General features: G+C 44.4%; 2 protein-coding genes across 2 annotated transcripts in view; both read left to right on the top strand.

Annotated features, from left to right (window-relative positions):
• The window catches only part of rabgap1 (RAB GTPase activating protein 1), a gene marked incomplete at its 3' end in the record, with an annotated part of 141,795 nt that overhangs the window by 54,442 nt on the left and 59,853 nt on the right, over positions 1 to 27,500 (top strand). The window contains 1 exon segment of the mRNA XM_083793641.1: positions 1,461 to 1,611. Coding sequence (XP_083649767.1) covers positions 1,461 to 1,611 — 151 coding nt within the window.
• Positions 25,722 to 27,086, top strand: LOC310879583 (putative G-protein coupled receptor 21; the record flags this gene model as incomplete). Its single annotated transcript, XM_083794356.1, has 1 exon — positions 25,722 to 27,086. One exon carries the CDS (start codon positions 25,722 to 25,724, stop codon positions 27,084 to 27,086), a length of 1,365 nt encoding a protein of 454 aa, XP_083650482.1.

Raw genomic sequence — 27,500 nt, 5'->3', positions numbered from 1 at the left:
CTCTCTCTCTCTCTCTCTCTCTCTCTCTCTCTGTCTCTCTCTCTCTCTCTCTCTCCCTCTCTCTCTCTCTCTCTCTCTCTCTCTGTCTATCTCTCTCTCCCTCTCTCTCTCTCTCTGTCTCTCTCTCTCTCCCTCCCTCTCTCTCTCTCTCTCTCTCTCTCTCTCTCTCTCTCTCTCTCTCTCTCTCTCTCTCTCTCTCTGTCTCTTCCCTCTCTCTCTCCCTCTCTCTCTCTCTCTCTCTCTTCTCTCTCTCTCTCTCTCTCTCTCTCTCTTCCTCATGATCTCTGTCCACTGGGCCTTCTGTACGGATGACGACACTCCTATTTAGATATCACCGAGGGCCAATGTTCCGAAACAGAGCTCCTAATATCCTTCTTTGATATTTTAAATGGTCCGTACAAAGACTACTGTTAACAGTCGGCCTTTATATAAACTTTGCATGAATAATGTAAGCTGGCAGTGCGTAGTATAAAGTCAGTGGTTTTCAACCTGCGGTCCGGGGACCACCCAGTGGTCCTTGAGAGGGGTTCCAAGTGGTCCCCTGCAGCTAAATGATGGAAGAGTTGGTAACCAAATGGACCCTTATAGACCTTTAACTCTTGAGAGCGTAAAAATGATACCAAATGGACCCCTACGGGTCTATATGGTATCATTTTACGCTCTCAAGAATTAAATTGTTGTTAACACAATTAAAACATAGGACGTGTGAGAACGTCATAAGGATCCCGAAATATTGGTGCCTACGACGTCTGTGGACGTCCTAGCGACGTCCCAGCGACGCGGGGCGAGATAAGAATATTCAGAATTTTTCCTATTCTTTTTTTTGGCATTTCGCTTTTCGCTTTCCGTATGCTAACGCTCAGTGCAACTATTAGCTTGTCATTGACTCCCATGTTAGCGCGGCGGAAAGAATGACTCGTATCTCCTAATCCAAGGCGCTCTCCGTGGTCATGAATGGATCGATATGCTGGCGCTTCATTTCTGCTCCTCATCCGTCTCTCCCGCAAAATATGAACGCTTTTTGGAGCGTAAAAAATATATATTAAGATGATCGGGGATCTGAGGTCTCTTTTGTAAAGTCAACTTTTTTAGGAAAGTGTTTCCGGTTCATGGCTTTCAAAGTAAAAGCGATCAGACAACTCTGGCACCCCGGAGCTTCTATTTTGATGCACTTCCGGCACTAAATGTGTTTTAACGGTGCCAGAGATTAGCTGTACATGGACGGACGCACTGACCAGTGTTGTTTTTGGCAGCAGATTTTGGTTTTAGTCATGAATAGTTTAAATTTAGTTTTAGTAGGTCTGCTATTTCTTTTAACTGTCAGGATTTAGAAGACATTTCTTTTAATCTGATCTCAGGTCAAAATGCGTTAAAGAACCACCATTCTTCTGTGCGTTAGAATCTGATCTCGGGGCAGAATGGGTGAATATACCTCTGCCTTCCTCCTCTCCCTCTTCTAGGCACCTGAACCTATCGGTGCGCCCCAAGCAGCTCCCGGCGCTGGTGCGCAGCGGCGTGCCCGAGGCGCTCCGCGGGGAGGTGTGGCAGCTCCTCGCCGGTTGCCATAACAACGACCACCAGGTGGAGGAGTACCGTACCCTCATCACCAAGGTAAGGCCCTCTCCAGCCCATAGAGGAACGCGGAAGACGCACAAACGCGGGATGCTCGTAAATTGCAATAACAATTAGAATAAATTACGTACATACTTTTTTTTTTACGATTTATGTTTTTGCGATTTTTTTTTTTGTGGCTTTCGCCTTTATTTTATATTTTTTTATGGAGGGACGGACAGTAGGCTGACAGGAAATGGGAAGAGAGATGGGGGAGGGGGGGGGGGAGACATGCAGTAAGGGCCGTCGGGATCGGGAGTCGAACCCGTGGCACACTGCCAGACTGGTGTGTGTGTGTGTGTGTGTGTGTGTGTGTGTGTGTGTCTGTGTGTGTGTGTGTGTGTGTGTGTGTGTGTGTGTCTGTGTGTGTGTGTGTGTGTGTGTGTGTGTGTGTGTGTGTGTGTGTGTGTGTGCGCGCGCGCGCGCTCTGGTGGCGTGGCGGGTGGTGTCACAGACAGACAGTTCTGCCCAGGTTAGTTTTCAGTTTTTGACGATGTTCCCATCTGTGCTGTATCAGGGTCCAGTTGGACTAGTCTTGCCGAGCTTGAAAGAGTAGTACGTCGCGCATCAAAAAACATTGGATGCAGCCTCCCTACACTTTCCTCACTCTATTCCACCAGAATAATTAGGAAGGCAAATAAAATCATTGCAGACAACTCCCATCCTGCACATCAACTCTTCAATCTCCTCCCATCAGGCAGGAGATATAGAAGTATCCAGAGCTCAACATGTCGCTTCAGGGATAGCACTTACCCTGTAGCCATTAGACATCTGAACTCATAGTATATGCATATAGCACTTTAAAAGAAACTGAATGTAATTTCCTATGCTGCTGGTTTCTGTTTTTGTATTGTACTGTCCTTCTTGTTTGTGTATCTATGGTTGTCTGTATATGTTGAGTATGAACCAAGACAAATTCCTATCACTTGTTGACATAGCAAATAAATGATTGTATCTTGTTTCGTTATTTTTACGGCGATACTGTTTCAATTCCCATTTCCTGGACTTTTACTAGTGTGTGCCTACATTATATAATATATTAGCCTATATTATAGGCTTACAAAGTTGCATGAGTATACCGGTAATCATTTCTAGAGATTGTTAGAAATGAACAAGGACATCATCATTAGAACATACTTTATTCTTACAATACAGTGCAATGTATTCCGTTTTTGACTGGACTCACACAAAGGGTCCTTTTTTCCCCCTATGTACTCTAAAATGTCTTCACCGAAAACAGCTAATCTATACAAACACACGACACGTCACACAGCATGTTGTGAGTGTTGTGGAGTTTGCATGTTCTCCCCGTGTCCCCTAGGGTAGGTACCCTCACATGTTCTCCCCGTGTCCCCTAGGGTAGGTACAGTACCCTCACATGTTCTCCCCGTGTCCCCTAGGGTAGGTACCCTCACATGTTCTCCCCGTGTCCCCTAGGGTAGGTACAGTACCCTCACATGTTCTCCCCGTGTCCCCTAGGGTAGGTACCCTCACATGTTCTCCCCGTGTCCCCTAGGGTAGGTACAGTACCCTCACATGTTCTCCCCGTGTCCCCTAGGGTAGGTACCCTCACATGTTCTCCCCGTGTCCCCTAGGGTAGGTACCCTCACATGTTCTCCCCGTGTCCCCTAGGGTAGGTACAGTACCCTCACATGTTCTCCCCGTGTCCCCTAGGGTAGGTACCCTCACATGTTCTCCCCGTGTCCCCTAGGGTAGGTACCCTCACATGTTCTCCCCGTGTCCCCTAGGGTAGGTACCCTCACATGTTCTCCCCGTGTCCCCTAGGGTAGGTACCCTCACATGTTCTCCCCGTGTCCCCTAGGGTAGGTACCCTCACATGTTCTCCCCGTGTCCCCTAGGGTAGGTACCCTCACATGTTCTCCCCGTGTCCCCTAGGGTAGGTACCCTCACATGTTCTCCCCGTGTCCCCTAGGGTAGGTACCCTCACATGTTCTCCCCGTGTCCCCTAGGGTAGGTACCCTCACATGTTCTCCCCGTGTCCCCTAGGGTAGGTACCCTCACATGTTCTTCCCGTGTCCCCTAGGGTAGGTACCCTCACATGTTCTCCCCTGTCCCCTAGGGTATAGGTACCCTTACATGTTCTCCCCGTGTCCCCTAGGGTAGGTACCCTCACATGTTCTCCCCGTGTCCCCTAGGGTAGGTACCCTCACATGTTCTTCCCGTGTCCCCTAGGGTAGGTACCCTCACATGTTCTCCCCTGTCCCCTAGGGTATAGGTACCCTCACATGTTCTCCCCGTGTCCCCTAGGGTAGGTACCCTCACATGTTCTCCCCTGTCCCCTAGGGTATAGGTACCCTCACATGTTCTCCCCGTGTCCCCTAGGGTAGGTACCCTCACATGTTCTCCTACCCGGGGGGAGGAGGGGGGGGTCCATGTGTGTTTGTGTGTGCGTGGCGCGCATATGTGTTTAGCCCATTTTGGGGCGGGAACCCCTTTTGGTGTTAGCATTACGTTGTGCTTTAGCTATTGAAAAATAGCAGATCTACAAGCTCACGCGTGGCGCGCTACGAGCTTGTAGGTCTGCTATTTTTTTAAACTGTCAGGATTTAGAAGACATTTTTAGAATCTGATCTCAGGTCAAAATGCGTTAAAGAACCACCATTCTTCTGTGCGTTAGAATCTGGTCTCAGGTCAGAATGGGTTAGAGAGCGCCAGGATGACTCGGCTCCTGCTGTAAGTGGTTAGCCCCCTTCGTGTGCCGTGCACAGCGTGCCTCTTCTCCCCCGGCCACAGCCCTTGTCCTCTATTATCCCATTTAAGACCTGAGGTCGATTCTACTAAATGTCTTCTAAATCCTGGCAGTTTTCTGAAAAACCCCAATGTTTCTAATGTCAGTGGTTCTCAAGCATTTTCATGTCAAGGACCCCCAGAAAATATATGTAATTGGCCCGCCGATACCCCATCTTGAAAATATGTTGTTCCAGCAACGATTTGAGTTACAAAACGTTCGCTTTGAAATAATATATATTCAAAGATTTGAGGCACATTCTCACGATTCTTTTTTCAAAAAATAGCAGAGCTACGAGTTCGTAGCGCGGCACCGAGTGCCGTGCTATGAGCTTGTAGATCTGCTATTTTTCAATAGCTAAAGCATAACATAATGCTTTGAAAACACCAAAAGGGGTTTCCCGCCCAAAATGGCTTATTATGTAAAGGCAACATCCTCAGGCAGCAAGCTGGGTTCCCAGGTGGTGACAAGATGTTACCCTCGCCCTTTTCCTCTGTACTCTGTGCTTCCCTCTCTCTCTCTCTCTCTGTGTGTCACCCTCCCCTAACCTCCACAAGCATTCACTGGGCTCTCTCTCTGGTGCTGCGACCCACTTTGTCTTCACTTTGTTCATTATTATTACTCTCATTTCCAATGGCTTTGGCCCGCATAGCACATTCATGTTCTCATAATGCTCAAGACGATTTTTGCCTGTGTTTGTTTTGCCAAACGGACACAGGGCAGGACCTATCTTATTTCCCTTTTTTTAAAAGACCAAACGTAGGAACGGATATTACAATATTCACTCGGGTTAACTTAAAAAAAATGGATAAGGCATTATATAGCCTAAACATTTGGATGGGAATACCCGCGTTTGCAGCCCGGACCCAAACCCAGTCCCAGACGATTGTGGAGCACGCGTGGAGCGACCTCCTGCAATAAAAGATGATTTATGTTTCATTTAGCCTCTTCAGAGCACGTATATGGGCAAAAGCAGCCCCCGACCGGGAAAAGGTACAGGAGAGTGTCTAATGTGTTCCATTTTTAGTCCTCCTAAGTACCCTTGTAGCTGTAAGGGCCTCGTCTTCGCCGCTAACCCCATGCTGGTTTGGTTCGTTGGGTGAAGGGAGTTCTTTAGGAGATCGTGTGTCATCCTGACTCTCCTCGTGGCATACACGTGACACGCCGGTGCACTTCTTTTCACCCCGACGGTGGAGGAGAACGCGACGCATGCAGAGGGAGGTTCGCCTTGGGTTTTTTTTTTGTTCTAAACTCACTGAACAGGGAGCCCTTCGACCTCCAGGAGTCGCTTTGTAGTGCAGTGACGGTGATCATTTTGGGTTGGGATACCGCCTGGCCAGGCCGAGATGCACCGCTGGAGGACTCAAACCTCATTTCTTTCTGAAAAAGCTATGTTTCTATGTCAGTCGATTTTTCAAAAATAGCAGACCTACAAGCTCGTAGAGCGCCACTCGGTGGCGCGCTACGAGCTTGTAGATCTGCTATTTTTCAATAGCTAAAGCATAACATAATGCTAACACCAAAAGAGGTTCTAGACGAGTTTACTAGACGAGAATTAAATGAATCCATTTAGATCTAAATAAAAAGAAAGTCTTCTGAATCATGACAGTTTTCTGAAATACCTATGTTTCTATATCAGTGTGGTGCTCAATATTTCATGTCAAATACCCCCAGAATTATCTGTATTTGGCCCCCCCGTCTGGAAATATGTTGTTCCAGGGACCTCCCCAGAAGCAAAGATTTGAGTTAAAAACGTTCGCTCTGAGAGAATATATTCCAACATTTGGGCCACATTTTCAAAATAGCTGACCTACAAGCTCGTAGCGCGGCACTCGGTGCCGCACTACGAGCTTGTAGATCTGCTATTTTACAACACAATACAACACCAAAAGGGGTTCCCGCCCAGAATAGGTTGGTACTTGGTACATAACGAGGAAACATAAATTCAAAATCTCGTTGACAGAACCGGCGTTGGAATGTTGCAAAACATTAACTTTTCATATTATGTAACTAGGACAGACCTGATCTTGACCAAGCCGGTCCCAGGCAGTACAGATTTTTCTTATGAAGGCGTAAATTATTTCCTTTTCTTCCTCACACTCTGGTGTTTACATTCCCCAGGGAAACAGGAAGCAGGGAAATCAACAACAAAAAAGGAAGACATTGTAATTATGGAGCTATCGGAGGCAAACCTTAACAAATGTGACCAGATTTGACTGAGAGCTTGCCGTCGCGCAAAAAAACGTCTTTTTTTCATTTTTTCCTAAATGAGCTTATAGCACAGGCATACTCTTCACATATTAGAGCATGTCTGAAATAAGTGTCAGAGCTGAAATCGACATGTAAATATGAAATAAATGCTTGAACATGTAGCTAGGTGTAATGTTAGAGACCACAGAAGTGAACCTTTCAAGCCTGTTTCAGTGTTTTCTCAACTCGCTGTTTCTCTGCAAGACATTACTCTAAAAGCCATATCTCCAAAAACTTGTGGGTCAAACTGAACGACCAATATGTCAATTTGAAGCTGTGATTCCCTGCTTTCACATGACATGAAGAAACGGAAATTCAAAAAAATCTAATGGAAGTCCCTCAGTCAAATTTTGTCACAAATCCCAAAACTACTTGCACCCTCCCGTTCGACACAGGAATAGTGCTTTTCCGTGCCAGTGCTGTGTGTGAAATTATGCTGCGTTAGGCCAGCGCAAGTGTGAATGGTTATCAACGCCGTGTGTGTTTCCACCGGCCTGCAATCAGCAGTAAGAAATCCCTTCGAAGAACTACAGTTGAAGACCAACTTGTACATTGTTTGTCAATTGCAGTGTTGTTTTTGGCAGAACATTTCTATTTTAGTTTAGTCATATAGTCTTTGGAATGAAACTTAATTTAGTTTTAGTCATATCTTAGTCACCTGGAAGGTTTTAGTGTAGTTTTAGTAGACTCAAATGTATAAAATGACTCTTGTCCACTAGTTCCTTCCTAACATTTAGTCTAGTTTTTATTTGTTGACGAAATTGTCAGTATATTTAGTCTTAGTTTTTGTCATCATAGCATTTAGTTTACATTTAGTTTTCGTCAGTGAAAAAAAGGTAGTAGACGAACATTTTAGTTTTAGTCGACAAAATCAACACTGTTGTGGACGGTGCATTGGAAATGTTTCATTATTACGGTCATCTTTCATTTTTTCATCATCTGAATGGCTGAATCATTCTTATCCATTCATCATATCGTGATCAGCATTAGTTCACTTATTCCCAGTTAATTGACATAGCTGTTTACCTACAGTACAAAGATATACAACAAATACTTACTTCATTAAAGGAGAATTCCATGCCAGAAGGCTTTCTTACCTTTATTTGTAGTTGTTACATCCCCACCAAAGAGGTCCAGGTGTTATTTTGTGCAAAAGTGCATTATTGGCCATAAGCCCTCAATGGGGGTTGTTTTTTCTTGCTAATTTGCTTATTTCCATCACAATAAGTAGTGACGTGTGCCGCTTGGGGTATATACTATTTACATTATGAAGAGAGGATAATTGATAGATTTTTGAGCCATGGAAATAAGCGAATTATGATGCCCCATTCAATTCAATGCAATTCAATTAATTGAGGGCTTATGGTAGGGGAAATAGCCAATAATGCGCTTTTGCACAATAACACGTTAACAACTACACAAATAAAGGTAAGAAAGCCCTCTAGCATGGAATTCTCCTTTAACCCCTCCCACCAGCAGGCTTCGGCACATTATGTATCAAACATGTTGAAGATCCAGGGAATGTGCAAACCAAACCATGCACACATTGGAATGCCCTCGGGACAGTTATTTTGTCTTGCTTATAGAACCATTCTGCCCTGTTGTGTGTAAATTACTCCCAGCCTTTCTCCTATTCGAAAGATTGGGTCATACCTAGTGGCAGTTTGTTTAAATTCAATTCAATTCAATTCAATTAAAACTTCATTCAAGACACTCACAGGGGGGTCCATCCATAGCAGTGTTGTTTTCATCGACTAAAACTAGGACGAAAAATGTTCGTCGACTACCTTTTTTCAGTGACGAAAACAAAATGGAAACAAAATGAAAACTGAGCTACAAGACGAAACTGAGACTAAATATACTGACAATTTCGTCAACCTAGAAAAAAACTAGACTAAAATGTGAGGATGTGCAGTGGTTTTCAACCCTTTTCCTGTCAAGGCCCATCATTTGTTTGGCATTTGAGCCACGACTTTCACTGCAGCCACTTGACTGGCACTGCAGCCTCTTGACTGGCACTGCAGCATCTTGACTGGCACTGCAGCATCTTGACTGGCACTGCAGCATCTTGACTGGCACTACAGCATCTTGACTGGCACTGCAGCCTCTTGACTGGCACTGCAGCATCTTGACTGGCACTGCAGCATCTTGACTGGCACTGCAGCATCTTGACTGGCACTGCAGCCTCTTGACTGGCACTGCAGCATCTTGACTGGCACTGCAGCATCTTGACTGGCACTGCAGCATCTTGACTGGCACTGCAGCATCTTGACTGACACTGCAGCATCTTGACTGACACTGCAGCATCTTGGGGCTTTGTGCAGCAGTCGCATGCAGTCATTATAGGCGACTGTCATTTCTTTTGATTATTTTATTAAGTGATATTTTCACTGGAACAGAGCAGAAATTAAACTTATGAGTTGTGTTGGCTTGAGCATACAGTTTACGTCGCCGTCTAAAAATTGCTCCGTCATCAGATGGGTTAATTTGTTATAAAATGACCGAGATATTTGGTCTCTTTGCATTATTTGTTAATGACATTCCAGACGGGTAGAAATCAGGAAATACCAGCTTACTGTCTTCCTTACTACTTACAACCAGAGTTATGCTCTTCTTAGCGTTGTATCGAGACCATACTGTGAGCATACTCTTAGTAACTGCTGGAGACCCTAGCACTACATGGACATAGAACTACCAAGTCATCTGCAAACATGAGGTGGTTAGTGATACAGTCACCAATGATACACCCCGTTTGACAGGCATTCAACTGTACAGATAAATCATCCATAAAAACATTAAAAAGGAAAGGAGATAAAAGGCTGCCTTGCCGTACCCCATTGGTCACATGGAATGGAGCGGAAATGGGGTTACCCCATTTAACCAGCATAGTCTGGTGTGCATTACCAATGAAACAGAATCCTTAATAAATATCTAGGGGCCCCTCGCAGATTTAATTTACATAATTGATCATTGATTTTAATACATAGAGTTGCTTTAGTTTAGACTCAAATATAGAAAATCAAGATCACAGATGTTGAATGCCAAAACTATAGAAATGAGAATTATTTCTCATATTGATCATAAGTAATCTAATCTCTACTTTTCTTCAAATGATACCAGTGTCATTAGAGTTGCATTTTAAATCTACCCTACCCTACCCTTGAGCATTAAAGTAAAATAACTGCTACTCCATTTTGGTCAAATGCTTGTTATATTTCCTGCTGCTAACGAAGTCTTATCTTAACCCATTTAGACCTGAGGACGATTCTACAAAATGTATTCTAAATCCTGACAGTCCTGACGTTATTGACGTAATTGTTTTATTCTCTATAATCGGGGGCTTTGTTTTAAATAAAGTAATACTAATAATAATAATATGTCCTCTACCTAAAACCGTCGGAAATCCTCGCGTGCATGGTCTTTATGTGCATAGCTGCGTAAAATACGATATTCAGGGCTTGATTAGAGCTTAATTTGACTTGGATATTAAAATAAACGATGGTCACATAGCATCCCGGACATCTGACTGTGTAACACACAAAGGTGTGAGTGAGCACCCGCCTTGGTCCCCGAACTTAAATAAATAAATAATAATTATATTGCTGCAGCGAAGCACGCGTTCAACGTTGTAAGCTTGGGAATCTTTTCATTTCCTTTGGTGTCCTTTGATGGATTGATGTCAGTTTGTACATATATAGTAGCCTACAGTGGTAGGTCTACGAGTATGCAATGGTGCAAAAACGATATAACATAAAACCCCTAACTTATGAGGGCATGTTTGTGGTCCTGCTCCTACATGTGTAGAATTATGAAATTAATAGAGTGCGGGCTATATTTATATACAGCAATTTGTATTGTAATTTGTGAAGCCGCTACTGGAAAATATAATTATTGTGTTGTTCCACCGTCGGAGACCTCCATTTAGTTTGAGCTGCAAAGCCTTTTTTTTCTTTTCTTGACAGATATATCTCAGACAAACTGCTGTCTGCTGAGTCATGCTTGCAGCCTTTTATGGTGTGACATATGGGGCGTGGATCAATGCAAATGAGGTTGTCGGTGATTTTCCGATCACTTGGCACCAGCTCGCATTCAGTATGACATACACCTGCGATACACCTGCGTACGTGTCGTACACACTACTCTCTGAATTGCACGGGGGAAAATTCGTAGCTTCATCGTTCGTATGAATACGATATCATTACGCATCACCTTTACACTGTGGCGTATTTCTCCTTTGTGAATGAGGACCATCGTGTGTATGTCATGGATTCTTCTATTGGCGAATAAAACAAATATGGACTGTACATGTGTACCTTAGTGCATTTTCCATGGTTGTCTTTGTCTACACTACTTGGCTTGATCAAGCTTAAATTCCTGGACTTTGTTTCCTGAGCTTCTAAAAACAAAATCCTTTTGTGTAAAACTATGCAGCACTGTATTCAGTGATTTTCGGTCACTGTAGGACCTAAAAATGCGCTTGCACGCCCCTTGTTTTGCTTGGCGTTTCGAACGCCGCGCGACCCTTTGGCTCGAGCTTAGGGCTGAACTATGGGCCCATGAGGTCTGTCCCCATTTGTAATTGAGGCGTCAGGCTCCCACCTGCAGATTCTGGTTCACACCAGATAATGATTATGGAGTAATTAACATTCAGCCCAGTAACCAGTCAAGCCAGCAGGCGGGCCTGCCCCGGTCATGGCCCACTTTCAACCCTGAATAATGGAAGAGGGGGAACCAAGGAAGAAAGTGGTCAGCTTCCTTTCCTTGTTGAATATAATATCATGTTGACGATGCTTCTTCTTAACCCATTTAGACCTCAGGACGATTCTATGAATGCCTTCTAAATCCTGACAGTTTTCTGAAAAACCTCATGTTTGCAAGGACCCCTAGAATGATATGTATTTGGCCGCCGACCCCCATCTGAAAATATGTAGTTCCAGGGGACCCCCCAGAAGCAAAGATTTGAGTTAAAAACGTTCGCTCTGAAAGAATATATATTCAAAGATTTGCACCACATTTTCATGGTTTTTCAATAGCTTAACATAATGCTTAAAACACCAAAAGGAGTTCCAACCCAGAATGGGTTAAAGAGTTCTGTAAAATCATGAGGCAATAATGGGATTATGTGGAACTCTTACCTCTACGATTTATCAGGTTTGAGTCCTAGAGAATCTTGCTTGCGGTTAGGTTTAGGTTAGGGTTAGAGATAGGGATAGTATTTTCGGAACAATGAACCTTCTGACTAATGACACGGCACCGAAGGTCCTGGGCGCTGGGTTTCTCCTCCTCGTCATCGGCGCTCATATATTTTTATTTTTATTTTTTCAGTTTGCATGTTCTCCCCATGTCCCCTATAGGCCCCTAGGGCAGTGGTTCATGTTCTCCCCATGTCCCCTATAGGCCCCTAGGGCAGTGGTTCATGTTCTCCCCATGTCCCCTATAGGCCCCTAGGGCAGTGGTTCATGTTCTCCCCATGTCCCCTATAGGCCCCTAGGGCAGTGGTTCATGTTCTCCCCATGTCCCCTATAGGCCCCTAGGGCAGTGGTTCATGTTCTCCCCATGTCCCCTATAGGCCCCTAGGGCAGTGGTTCATGTTCTCCCCATGTCCCCTATAGGCCCCTAGGGCAGTGGTTCATGTTCTCCCCATGTCCCCTATAGGCCCCTAGGGCAGTGGTTCATGTTCTCCCCATGTCCCCTATAGGCCCCTAGGGCAGTGGTTCATGTTCTCCCCATGTCCCCTATAGGCCCCTAGGGCAGTGGTTCATGTTCTCCCCATGTCCCCTATAGGCCCCTAGGGCAGTGGTTCATGTTCTCCCCATGTCCCCTATAGGCCCCTAGGGCAGTGGTTCATGTTCTCCCCATGTCCCCTATAGGCCCCTAGGGCAGTGGTTCATGTTCTCCCCATGTCCCCTATAGGCCCCTAGGGCAGTGGTTCATGTTCTCCCCATGTCCCCTATAGGCCCCTAGGGCAGTGGTTCATGTTCTCCCCATGTCCCCTATAGGCCCCTAGGGCAGTGGTTCATGTTCTCCCCATGTCCCCTATAGGCCCCTAGGGCAGTGGTTCATGTTCTCCCCATGTCCCCTATAGGCCCCTAGGGCAGTGGTTCTCCCCATGTCCCCTATAGGCCCCTAGGGCAGTGGTTCCCAAACTTTTTCTCGTCAAGGACCCCGCGGACCCCCCGTTTGAAAAAATATGCCAAGGACCCCCCCCCCCCCCATAAGAGAAGAGTTTTACAGCTCTAGCAGTGATTCTCAACCATTTTAATTCCAAGGACCCCTACAGTTTGACATGCATTAGACTGCGGACCCCCATTTAATGGCATTTCTATCTCTGGGACCCCCAAATTATATTGTAATATCAATGTTTTTAATTGAACTCTGAGAGTGTAGAAATGGATTCGTTGTGTAGGATAGCTGTGATGAGAGGCTGACATACCGGTAAGTTGTATAGCAGCCCAACAAAGGCCTGTCGGAACTGTTAAAAGTAGCGCAACTTGTCACAGATGATTTAGTTTTCTTGTTATTAACAGGACACGTGAGCGACCTGCTCATTTGATCTTGGTGTTTGATCTTTATCCCATTTAGGCCTGAGCAAAGATTTGAGTTATAAACGTTCGCTCTGAAAGAACATATATTCAAACATTGGCGCCACATTTTCACGGTTAAAAAAAAAATAGCAGACCTACAAACTCGTAGCGCGCGCTATGAGCTTGTAGATCTGCTATTTTTCAATAGCTAAATTATAGCATAATGTTTAAAACACCAAAAGGGGTTCGCGCCCCAGAATGAGTTATAGAACTAGGCAAACAAGTCTTTGAGTCTTCTGTCCTATATTCTGTCCTTGGGATCAGAGACTAATGGCAGTGTACTAAAGCAGTGGATCCCAAACTTTTTCATGTCAAGGACCCCCATGTGAAAAGATATGCCAGCGACCCCCATAAGAGAAGATGTTTATGTCTCTCTAGCAGTGATTCTCAACCCGTTTCATTTCAAGGACCCCCCAGTTTGACGTGCATTTGTCTACGGACCCCCCATTCAATGGCATCTCTGGGACCCCCAATTTATATTGTAAAATCAATTTAACTCTGATAGTGTACAAATGCTTCCAAATGGTTCCATTTGTACACTCTCAGAGTTACAGACCCATAAGGGTCCATTTGGTTCCAAACTATCCCTTAGCTGGGAACCCCCTGGAACTCCCTCAAGGACCCCTGGAAGGAACTCCCTCAAGGACCCCTGGAAGGAACTCCCTCAAGGACCCCTGGAAGGAACTCCCTCAAGGACCCCTGGATGGTCCCCCAGACCCCACCTTTTGGGAACCACTGTACTAAAGTGTCTTGTCTATACTATAAATTACTATTTGTCTCTCAGTCAGGTGAAAGTTTATTTTCTAACTCTGTCAGAGTGATGTACAGTATCAGTGTGTGTTGGAAAACGTGCTTTTGGTCATACAAACAAAATAGCCCCCCCGTTGTGTACCGTGATTTAGGTATGGAGACACAGCCATTATAATATACAGTAACCAGATGGGGGCCATGTTCACATATATGAGCACGCACACACGCACGCATGCACACAACGCAACGCACGCACACAGAGTTGTGCACAGATGTGTTTATAGACACAGAGGGATCAGACAAACATGAGCTCGGCGGGGGCTCTGCCTAGACCCGGTGCGCGCCAGCCTCCTGTGGAGAGAAAACACAAACGCAAACCCCCCCCAGAACTGTACCTGCCCTGCGTGTCTTATGTTTCTACCGTTTCTTTCTGTTCGTCACTTCCCATAATGACTTCTCCGACGTTATAATGTTCTGTCCTGTCGGTCTGTACTGGTTGCAATAACCACGTCTGTCAGTGCTCTCGTAATGACTGACCCTGGGCTGGACGTTCTTTGCTTTGGTTATCTCCGCAATGCCTTATAAATGGCTAAATGTTCGTCCTCGTTGTATAACCCATGTGGAATTGGTTAGTTAATCCGTTCTGGATGTGGAACCCCCTTTTGGTTTTTATAGCATTATGTTATACTTTAGCTATTGAAAGATAGCAGATCTACAAGCTCTGCTATATTTTTGAAAAATCGTGAAAATGTGGCGCAAATCTTTGAATACATTTTCTTTCAGAGCGGACGTTTTTTAACTCAAATCTTTGCTTCTGGGGGGTCCCTGGAACAACATATTTTCAGACGGGGGGGGGGGGGGGGGGGGGGTCGGTGGCCAAATACATCGCGTCCTTGACATGAAATATTGAGCACCACTGATAAAGAAACACAGGTATTTCAGAAAACTGTCAGCATTTAGAAGACATTTTTTTTAATTTCGACGTCAGGTCAAAATGGGTTAAAAAGGCCAATAGTGTTCTCTGATCTTATTCTCTCTTTTCTTGTTCTGAAAACAAATTGGAACTATATCTAGAAATACAAAACCCATCATTTGGCTGAGATAATTTTGATATCTGCATGCATACCTTATTTTTGGGTAACTTCTCCCACTTTATTACTATGATCTTATTATTATTGTGGGCTCGCCTCAGCGAGCACACAATTGTTACTGCCAGTTTATATTTATTTATACTTCTTTATTCCAATTTCCGCCACTTTTTTTGTCACCTTCTAACTTCCACATAATTTATGCTAGAAATGTAGTTCAAACTTCAAACTTTTCAGCTCTTTGCAGTTATTTATGCTTGTATTTCTATTTTTACAAAGTTTTATACTTTTTATACTTTTTAACTTTTTAACTTTTTTTTACATTCTTTATAGTGAGAGTCGATGGAAGAAAGGTCCCATTTTTCACAGTTAACTTTTTTGAGCTCTTATTACTCCGTCATACTTTCACTTTGAAACTTCATTCAAACTTTATAATGTTCATCTATCTTTGAACTTTCATTGGTGAAAAAGTTGTTTTGAAAAAGTTTATACTTTTTAAAATATTTAACTTTATTTATAGTTTTTTCCTCCCATTGACAATGTATGGGATTTATCTCTAAATCAACCTCACTTTTGCAGCCTCATTACTCTGGCATACTTTGTCGTAGAAACGTGATTTAAACTTTAGAAAGCTCACACGACTCTGGACTTTTTCGTGGTTCAAACCGTATTCGAATACGTTAAACGGTTTTTCCGAAATCTCAGTTCAATCGCAGGCCGTTTCGCCTAATTAGTGCCAACTTAGAGTGCAGGGCTTCTTTCACTAGAGTGTACAAACAGAAAATCTTTCCTTGAAAATTTACCAAACAAATTGCCGTCCCGGCCAAAATATTCACTTTACACGCATGTCCTTTGGTCATTTTGTAGCCACACATGTCCTCTTTCACACAATGTGACCACCAAAACACAGAGACATACAGAATGTGAACTACGGCCTTTTAAGTGACACAAATACAGTCAAGCTGCTCATTGACATCCATTGTAGAAATCTTACGAGGAAATTATCGCGATGACAATTCTTAACTCGCTCTTATAACCACATTTTCGATCTTACCAACACCACAATCGCACATGGTGTACCTCAATATCTCAGGCCACTCACAGCGAAGAAATTATTTGCATTCGACTTTTACTTTTTGCGATAGAGCAATTTGTTCGGGCATAGTTTCCCCCCATTCAAGACCATTCAAGATCAAGACCTTCAAGTTGCGCGCCACTTGTTTGTCTTTTACACTTCCACAGCTGAGACATATAAGAGCTTAATTACAGGGCTGAAATTAAAGTTACAAGATCTCAATGAGTTGCTCTGCGATACCTTGTGGGCTTGTAGGTCTGCTATTTGTGCAATTGGATGGCCTTTACACAGCTCTCGCAAGAGCACGCACGCACGCATGCACGCACGCACACACACACCCTGTCTTCCTATTGGCTGGCCTTTACACAGCTCTCGCAAGTGCACGCACGCACGCACGCACGCACGCACGCACGCACACACACACACACACGTTTATAAAAAAATATTTTCAAAACAATTTAAAAAAATTAAAAAAATTAAAAAAACTTGAAAAAAATAAAAAAATGAAAGAAATGAAAAAAATGGAAAAAAATGAAAGAAATGAAAAAAATGAAAAAAATGAAAAAAATGAAAACTTAAAAATTAGCATGTTAGCATTAGCATGTTAGCATGTTAGCATTAGCATGATAGCATTAGCATGTTAGCATGATAGCATTAGCATGTTAGCATGTTAGCATTAGCATGTTGACATTAGCATGTTAGCATGATAGCATTAGCATGTTAGCATGTTAGCATTAGCATGTTAGCATTAGCATGTTAGCATGTTAGCATTAGCATGTTAACATTAGCATGTTAGCATGTTAGCATGATAGCATTAGCATGTTAGCATGTTAGCATTAGCATGTTAGCATGTTAGCATTAGCATGTTAGCATGTTAGCATTAGCATGTTAGCATGATAGTATTAGCATGTTATCATTAGCATGTTATCATTAGCATGTTAGCATGTTAGCATTAGCATGTTAGCATTAGCATGTTAGCATGATAGCATTAGCATGTTAGCATTAGCATGTTAGCATGTTAGCATTAGCATGTTAGCATTAGCATGTTAGCATGATAGCATTAGCATGTTAGCATGTTAGCATGTTAGCATTAGCATGTTAGCATGTTAGCATTAGCATGTTAGCATGTTAGCATTAGCATGTTAGCATGATAGCATTAGCATGTTAGCATTAGCATGTTAGCATGTTAGCATTAGCATGTTAGCATTAGCATGATAGCATTAGCATGTTAACATTAGCATGTTAGCATGATAGCATGATAGCATTAGCATGTTAGCATGTTAGCATTAGCATGTTAGCATGTTAGCATTAGCATATTAGCATTAGCATGATTAAAAAATTAAAAAATTAAAAAAAATGAAAAACATTAAAAAATTAAAACTTTAACTTTTTTTTAAACTTAAAAGGAAAAAAATAATAATAAAGAACTTAATATTTTTTATCTTAATATTTTTTTTAAGAAATATCTTGGACCATTATCAATAATCATTGTGTTTATGCTTTTAAAGATAGGCCTATATGCTATTTGAACCTTCTATTTACATGTAAAAGTATGCTATTTCTGTTAAGCTCATGAATGCTTTTATATGTATACTCCATTGGATTGACTATTTTTTTTCTTTTTTACCTTTTCTTGATTCATCAAGAATACATTGTAAAGCATTATTCATACATTACAAATCATTAGTAGACAGTAATACTTTACTTACTTTATTCTGCCCCTTTTTGGGCATCATACTACTTCCACATACTTTATTTCCGCTTTATGCAGTTATTTATGCTTAAACTATAGTTTTTACAAATGTTCATACTTTTTTAACTTTTACTTCAGCTTTAATACATTTTCTACTTTTCTTTACAATATGTTACAGTCCAGAAATTTTGATTATGGACTTAGACCACCAATGGTAACACCATTACTCCGGTCCCCGAGTTTCAAACTTGACACGGCAATAACTTTATACAAAGCATTTTACGCGAGCCCACGCAGTTTCTACAGGAACTGCTTTCTAGTTATTATTATTATTATTAGCCCAATCACTATTGTGATCACAAACACATCTACTGATGATCACTTTGTTGAGAACCCCTGCTGAGGGCCATTCCTCACAACAGCTCTAAGGTATATTAATGACATAGTAAAATGTAAGTTAATGAAATGGAAGTTAAATGAAATGGAAGTTAAATTCCCCATTGATTTGCACCAACTAAATGGGACGTCTCCTATTGTATACAACTTGAGAATATACACTGTAATGGCACTCCATTGTAATAATAATAATGCATTTTGGTGTATTTCCCTTGAGTCAATGTGACCATCAACCCATTGTTGTATTTCAACATTGATTATGTGTCAAGTTGACATTTTGTGTTGATTACCAGATTCCAGGCTGCAGGGAGGGATTAGTGTTTTAGTTTAAAAGCTGTACTGTCCTCATTGAGGACATTAGTTTTTCATTCTAAAACCATTACTGTCCTCATTGAGGACATTAGTTTTTCATTCTAAAACCTTTACTGTCCTCATTGAGGACATTAGTTTTTCATTCTAAAACCATTACTGTCCTCATTGAGGACATTAGTTTTTCATTCTAAAACCATTACTGTCTTCATTGAGGACATTAGTTTTTCATTCTAAAACCTTTACTGTCCTCATTGAGGACATTAGTTTTTCATTCTAAAACCATTACTGTCCTCATTGAGGACATTCATTTTACATTCTAAAACATTTACTGTCCTCATTGAGGACATTAGTTTTTCATTCTAAAACCTTTACTGTCCTCATTGAGGACATTAGTTTTTCATTCTAAAACCATTACTGTCCTCATTGAGGACATTAGTTTTTCATTCTAAAACCTTTACTGTCCTCATTGAGGACATTAGTTTTTCATTCTAAAACCATTACTGTCCTCATTGAGGACATTAGTTTTTCATTCTAAAACCTTTACTGTCCTCATTGAGGACATTAGTTTTTCATTCTAAAACCATTACTGTCCTCATTGAAGACATTAGGTTTTCATTCTAAAACCTTTACTGTCCTCATTGAGGACATTCATTTTTCATTCTAAATACTGTCCTCATTGAGTACATTCATTTTTCATTCTAAAACATTTACTGTCCTCATTGAGGACATTAGTTTTTCATTCTAAAACCTTTACTGTCTTCATTGAGGACATTCGTTTTTCATTCTAAAACCACAAGTTAATAGTTGATTGTTAATTCTTTTTTTTATTATTTTTATTATTCAATGAATACATTGACATATCCCGCTGAACCCGCATTATAATCCATGTTCTTCCCCTGCTTAATACGCTAAACCCGCTATTTGTTAATTTCACAATTTTTGTAATAATTTCAATATAAATGGCGGATTTGTCGTGGACCTGGTGACGAGGCCGATCATATCAATCAATAAACGCATATTGCCCACATAAAAACACCATAGGAAAGTTTTTCTTGTCTCCCAAACATCATTAACCCATTTTGGGCGGGAACCCCTTTTGGTGTCTCACCGAGTGGCACGCTATGAACTTGTAGGTCTGCTATATTTTTGAAAAATTGTAAAAACGCGGCACAAATCTTTGAATAGGTATATATTCTTTTTTTTTTTTCTTTTTTTTTAACGTCAGGCTTATAAATGGGTTAAAATAAGTCTGTGAAGTGTCCCTTTAATCTATAGGAGCCCACCCCCCCCCCCCCCCCCCCCCCCCCCCCCACACACACACACACACACACATCCCTCCGTCCGTGGCTCCCTCCCTCATACCATCTCCTCCTACTCCTTTTCTACCAAACGAACGCTTTCATGTTACCGTCATCTATTTATAGCTCCTCGCACGGTGCATGGGCCAAGGAGGTGTGTGTGTGTGTGAAGACACATGTGTCTGGACTGCGGGGGAGAAAGGTGTGCGTGCGTGTGCGTGTGCGTGTGCGTGTGCGTGTGTGTGTGTGTGTGTGCGTGTGCGTGTGCGTGTGTGTGTGAGAGAGAGAGCTCTGCAGTCTCCGCTAATTCACCAGGAAGACACTGTAGACCCAGTGGTTCTAAGCATGTGAAGACACTGTAGACCCAGTGGTTCTAAGACACTGTAGACCCAGTGGTTCTAAGCATGTGAAGACACTGTAGACCCAGTGGTTCTAAGCATGTGAAGACACTGTAGACCCAGTGGTTCTAAGCATGTGAAGACACTGTAGTCCCAGTGGTTCTAAGCATGTGAAGACACTGTAGACCCAGTGGTTCTAAGCATGTGAAGACACTGTAGACCCAGTGGTTCTAAGCATGTGAAGACACTGTAGTCCCAGTGGTTCTAACATAGAGTATATATATCTATAGAGAAGACACTGTAGACCCAGTGGTTCTAACATAGAGTATATATATCTATAGAGAAGACACTGTAGTCCCAGTGGTTCTAACATAGAGTATATATATCTATAGAGAAGACACTGTAGTCCCAGTGGTTCTAAGCATGTGAAGACACTGTAGACCCAGTGGTTCTAAGCATGTGAAGACACTGTAGACCCAGTGGTTCTAACATAGAGTATATATATCTATAGAGAAGACACTGTAGTCCCAGTGGTTCTAACATAGAGTATATATATCTATAGAGAAGACACTGTAGTCCCAGTGGTTCTAAGCATGTGAAGACACTGTAGTCCCAGTGGTTCTAAGCATGTGAAGACACTGTAGACCCAGTGGTTCTAAGCATGTGAAGACACTGTAGACCCAGTGGTTCTAAGCATGTGAAGACACTGTAGACCCAGTGGTTCTAAGCATGTGAAGACACTGTAGACCCAGTGGTTCTAAGCATGTGAAGACACTGTAGTCCCAGTGGTTCTAAGCATGTGAAGACACTGTAGACCCAGTGGTTCTAAGCATGTGAAGACACTGTAGACCCAGTGGTTCTAAGCATGTGAAGACACTGTAGACCCAGTGGTTCTAAGCATGTGAAGACACTGTAGACCCAGTGGTTCTAAGCATGTGAAGACACTGTAGACCCAGTGGTTCTAAGCATGTGAAGACACTGTAGACCCAGTGGTTCTAAGCATGTGGCACGGGACCCCCACACGTGTCTCCATATGATGTTGGGGAGGGTCCCCACCATAGAGTATATATGAATAGACGGCACCCAGAGGAAACCCTGAGGCCAAATGGACATAGTGGCCGAATGAAGGTATTGCAGCCTGGCCCCAAACACATGAACGCGCTGGTCCGTTGACTATCATTGTGCACGTTCACGACGGCAGCACGCTCGTTCGTGTTCGTGCACGTTCGTGCACGTACAACGGCAGCGCGTTCATGTGTTTGGGGCCAATCCATCCCAGAATGCACTCTGTTCCTACACGGAAGGAGGAGTGAAATCGCCTCATGCACTTTTGAGCAACTTAATGCAAGTGGATGGGAGGAGAACTCGGGTGCCGTCTCTATTCATATATTCTCTAAGGTGAACACGTGACAGTGAGTGAAGTGACAATTTAACCCATTTAGACCTGAGGACGATTCTACAAATGCCTTCTAGATCCTGGCAGTTTTCTGAAAGACCCTATGTTTCTATGTCAGTGGTTCTCAAGCTATATTATGTCAAAGACGCCCAAAATATATATGTAATGTATATGTATATGTAGGCTATACTGTATGTATATGCCGCTGAACCCCATCTGAAAATATGTTGTTGTCGTCCGTCTCCGTCCCCACACACACACACACACACACACACACACACACACACACACACACACACACACACGGATGGACGGTGTCCCCAAAAGCTTCAATAAAAGCAATTAGCACCCCCAGTTATTTTGGCTGCTTTTAGAACATTGTGTTGTGTTCATCAGTTGAACTATAAATAGTTAACCCTATAAACCAAAAATAGCCGAGAAGGAAATGAGTCTAGCACGTTGTCAGTAAGCTCTCCGCTCTGCAGCAGGGGCCCAATTAGCCTCGCTGGGGTTCTTTATTTAAAAAGCGAGATAAGAATATTCGGATTTTTTTCCTATTTTTTTATTTGTCAGTTTGCCTTTCCGCTACCGTATGCTACGCTCTGCACTCAAATTAGCTTACCGTTGCCTTAGCCGTTAGCGCGGCGGAAAGAATGACTCGTCTCTCCTATAATACAGGGCGCTCTCCGTGGTTTTGGCGCTTCATTTCTGCTCCTCATCCGTCTCTCCCGGAAAATATGAACGCTTTTTGGATCATACATCGTACAATTTACAATTTACAATTTAGGCATTTAGCAGACGCTCTTAATCCAGAGCGACTTACATTTAGGCAAGAACAAAAGCATGGGAATACATCACATAAAAGCATTTATCATGAAACATGCGTAAGCTAAGAAGGTAACAGTGGAATATCTATATGATGAAACTATACATACACTATACATAATAAACTATACATATTCACTACTATGCTATACATATGTACTATGGCGTGCTATGACTATATACAATACAATTATAGTGCTGTCTACATAACATGCTATAAGTCTAAGTCAAATGCTATCTAAGCCAACAGAAATTCTATCTAAGGGGTTAGGGTAAGTGCTATGGGCCATGGTGGAGTCTGAAAAGGTGGGTTTTCAGGCTACGGCGGAAGATTGGGAGTGATGCTGCAGTTCTGACTGCAATGGGAAGTGCATTCCACAGTATACATTAAAACGATCGCAATGTAAGCTAGCAATGTAAAGTAAACTTTTTTTTTTGTGGATAGTTTCCGGGTCGTGTGTTTCAGAGTAAAAGCGACCAGACATGGCCGCTTTTACTCTGGCACCCCAGAGCTGCTATTTTGAAGAACTTCCGGCACTGGCTTGTGTTGAAGACCAGAGGTGACCGAGCCGTTTCTGTCATAGCAACCCCAAAACTGTGGAATGATTGGCCCCCCCACCATCGAGACTTTTAAAACACCAAAAGGGGTTCCCGCCCGCCCAGAATGGGTTAAACCTATAATTTGGGATTACTATATATATTCTTTCCAGTTGATCCCTTATCTGGAGGGCTTTGCAAAGAACATTGTGTATAGCCTGGCTGCTCTTCAGAGAGAGAGAACGCCAGCCGTATGTATGTATGTATGTAACATTGTGTATAGCCTGGCTGCTCTTCAGAGAGAGAGAACGCCGTATGTATGTATGTATGTATGTATGTAACATTGTGTATAGCCTGGCTGCTCTTCAGAGAGAGAGAGAACGCCGTATGTATGTATGTATGTATGTATGTATGTATGTATGTATGTATGTATGTATGTATGTATGTATGTATGTATGTATGTAACATTGTGTATAGCCTGGCTGCTCTTCAGAGAGAGAGAGAACGCCGTATGTATGTATGTATGTATGTAACATTGTGTATAGCCTGGCTGCTCTTCAGAGAGAGAGAACGCCAGCCGTATGTATGTACAGCCGTATGTATGTACAGTATGTATCGTCTGCTTTGCAGTGAAATCTGTCAGCCGGGTTCATTTGGCACAAAGATATATTTACTTGAACGTTTTCATTTTATTTACATTAAATATAGATTTGGAGCTTTGTCGACGTAGGTAGGTATATGACATCTGGATGTTTCCTGGGGTGGAACAGCTACTATATAGGGCGGCAATATGACATACAGTAGATGGGAGAACAAAATTCTGTATAATCTGATAATCCCCTACTACCCCCCACACACACACACACACACACACACACACCCTCTCAATTTAAATTAAATGTTCTTGTTCTTTCCCGTGGGTGTGCTCTGCTGCTTATCTGCAATACAGGCCTATCGCTTTAGAACGAGCAAGGCCACCAAACAGTTACGGTTGCAATATTAGTTATTTACTGCTGCATGGTAAAAAAAAAAGAAAAAAGTCTGCGTGCGCATATGTGTGTGTGTGTGTGTGCGTGCGTGCGTGTGCATGGAACATGGGGACGGGGGGGAGAGAAGAAAGAAGAGGGAGGGGTCGGAGGCAGACTTTTCAGCTGGTCATTGGTTGGAGCTCGAGGGGAGGGGAGGGGCGTCCAATGCCACTGTCTCTCTGTAAGGAGATGCAGAGAAAACACAGGAGAGAGAGAGAGAGAGAGAGAGAGAGAGAGAGAGAGAAAACGCAGGGGGTTCTCCCAGCACTGGAATACCTCCTATACCTCCCTCATTTCCACTGCTGCTTTGCTTCTCTGGACAGACACACACACACACAGACACACAGGCTGAGGTGCCGGGTTGGTGGGTGGGCGCGTGGGTGCATGTGTGCACGTTTGCAGACTCTCGTCCGACAGCATCAGTCCCCGCGGTCAACCAAAGTGCTCTGACTTCATCCTCTTCAGTTCAGTCCCGGTTGTGTGCGCGTGCGTTCGTTTTTGCACTTCCAGCAGCTTGGAGAGGCAGGAGGACAGGACAGGACAGAAGGAAGGAAGCGGGTACAATCTGTCTCTACAGTATGGACGTTTGAGGAATTAAGAGAACAGGACAGGACAGAAGGAAGACAGCGGGTACAATCTGTCTCTACAGTATGGACGTTTGAGGAATTAAGAGGACAGGACAGGACAGAAGGAAGACAGCGGGTACAATCTGTCTACAGTATGGACCTTTGAGGAATTAAGAGAACACAGATGAGAAGCCCAGTGTTGCCCTGTTAACGCGTGGCGGATTACACAACGTTTGCCAGTCGGTTCGTCCACTGGTACCTGATGTGACTGTGTGTGTGTGTGTGTGTGTGTGTGTGTGTGTGTGTGTGTGTTGGGACTGAAGGCATCATCATCATCACACAGATGGCTCTCAAGCCGTGCTTGATTGGGCAGGAATGGCAGACGCTGGTGGTGCCATCTCTTGACTTTGCAGGAGGCTAAAGGAGGACAGAGGGCTTTAATTAAAAGCACATCTTTTATGGAAACTAGAACAATATCTTTATTTTATTTTTATTACATTTTTTTCAAAAGGAATGTGCCTTTTGAGTTGGAGAGAGAGCGCTCTGTTATGGCTTTTGCTCCCACAAGAAAGAGGAGGAAGGGCAGGACTGCTTGTCTATGTGTCGGATGTGCGTATGTCCACGTTTAAATGTGTGCGCGTGTGGTGATTTTATTTTTTGGGCCTGCCATCGAGGACCCTTACCCTAGGGGGGGGAGGGGGGGGGGTCCCCTATAGCTCCACAATGACACCTCCTATGCATGGACATCTTCTGCTGGGCTGAAACCAAACCAGCCCAACTATAGAGTTATTTTTTCTTTTTTTCAGACCGAGTATACCAATACCAAGTACTTAATGCTTAGTACTCGCCGATACCGAGTACAGATACTTGTTTTTAATTTCCGTTGAGTAACCACTGATTTCTCCCCCTTTTTTTTACTACAATGTAATGTCATTGTCGTGCCTACACTTGTCAGTTGGCATTGATGCTTGTTGTAGATCGTCTGTGATTTGCTGCAGTGTCGTCGGGTCAGACGTGCTCCCATTCGTTGAGCCTATATAGTGTCAATTGGATAGTTTGGGTCAGAGTATCTGTTCCGAGTACGAGTACTTCAGGGTGGTACATCGGCCCGATACTATCGGAACAACTCTACAGTCAACACAATAGTCTCTGGGGTGTCCCCCCCCCAATAGAACCCCTTCTATAGGGCCTCCTTTTTGGACTCACCCCTAACTCGCCCCGCAAGATGCTGAACTCCACCCTGGACCCGTTGTTGTTGAACCAGAGCTCCTCCTACGCCGGCCTAGACGCCGTCCCCAACAACAACCCCAACAACAACGACCCGTCCTCCTCCTCCTCCTCGGCTCCCTTCTGCCTCCTGGAGGTGGGCGGTGGCTACTCTCACGACGTGTGCCTCCTGGAGGCCTCCGTGGTCCTCCTCCTCACCTTCCTCATCGTCTCCGGCAACCTGCTGGTGCTCTGCGTCTTCCACTGCGCCCGGCCGCTGCTCTCCGGCCAGCACGGCGCCAGCGCCTTCGTCCAGACCATGGCGTACGCCGACCTCCTGGTGGGCGTGAGCTGCCTCTTCCCGTCCCTCTCCCTCCTCCGCCTGCCCCTCCCACTGCTCAACCCGCGGCTGGCCTGCCGCGCCTTCGTCTACCTGGTCTCGGTGCTCAAGGCGGTGTCCATGGTGTCGCTGGCGTGCGTGAGCGTGGACCGCTACGTGGCCATCACGCGGCCCCTGGCGTACGCCTCGCTGGCCACGCGGGCGCGCGTGCGCTGCTGCGTGGCCTCGGCGTGGCTCTACGCGGCGGCCGTCTTCCTGCCGTGCCTGCTGCCGCCGGGCGACGGCTGGGGCAAGCCGGGCTACCACGGGGACGTGGTGGAGGCGTGCGGCGGCGCCGGGCCGGGCGGCACGGGTGGCTCATGGGACACGCGGCCGGCGTTCACGGCGTTCATCGTGGCGGCGCTGTACGCGCCGGCCGCGCTCACCGTCTGCTTCACGTACGCGCGCATCTTCCGCATCTGCCGGCAGCACACGCGGGAGATGAGCGAGCGCCGCGCGCGCTACGGACCGCCGCCGCCGCTGCCGCAGCAGCAGAGGGGTGCCCGTGCGGGCGCCGCTGCCACCGCGGGATCTCCGGTCGCGGTGGAACGAGGCCAGTCGCCCCCGGACGTTAAACCCCGACATCAGCAGCCGTGTCCCGACAAGCGCTACGCCGTGGTGCTCTTCCGCATCACCAGCGTCTTCTACGCCCTGTGGCTGCCCTACATCCTCTACTTCCTGCTGGAGAGCGCCGGCGTGTACCGCCACCCGGCCGTCTCGTTCCTCACCACCTGGCTGGCCATCAGCAACAGCTTCTGCAACTGCCTCGTCTACAGCCTCTCCAACGCCGCCTTCCGGAGGGGCCTCAGGCGCCTCCTCTGCTCCTTCGGAGGAGGAGGTCGTCTGGCCGTGGCGGTCACGAACAAGGAGAAGAAGGCGTTCCCGGCGTTCCCCGGGGGGCCCGCCGCCGGGAATGTCGCCGCCGACGCGGCCGGGCAAAAAGACCATGGAGGCTCTGGATACGGCCACGGGGAACTTCCAGTTGGAATAACGTGTCACGTATAACCCATTTTGACCTGAGATCGGATTCTATAAAAAAAAAAGTCTTCTACATCCTGACAGTTTTCTGGAAAAAGCCGTGTTTCTATATGTCAGTCGTTCTTCGATTCTTTTCAAAAATAGTGCGCTATGAGCTTGTAGATCTGCTATTTTTCAATAGCTAAAGCATAACATAATGCTAACACCAAAATGGGTTCCCCCGCCCCAAAATGGGATAACGTTATGAGCGCTGAGGGAATAACCGTTTTTTTTTATTATGTTGCTGTAAGGCATGTGGTGAACCCTTTTTTTTTAAGTTGGCAGAAGTGTTTATTTTAGAAACTGACAAAAGAATAATAATCAAAGCGAGGGATTACCGCGGCTCATTCCTCTCCCTGGTTTTTTGGGAGTTTTTTTTTTTGCAGAGAGAGGGCCCAGGCT

The sequence above is a fragment of the Protomyctophum parallelum genome, assembly GCF_964188405.1.
Source record: "Protomyctophum parallelum genome assembly, chromosome: 21".
NCBI lineage: Eukaryota > Metazoa > Chordata > Actinopteri > Myctophiformes > Myctophidae > Protomyctophum > Protomyctophum parallelum.
This window is presented reverse-complemented; position numbering and strand designations above follow the sequence as displayed.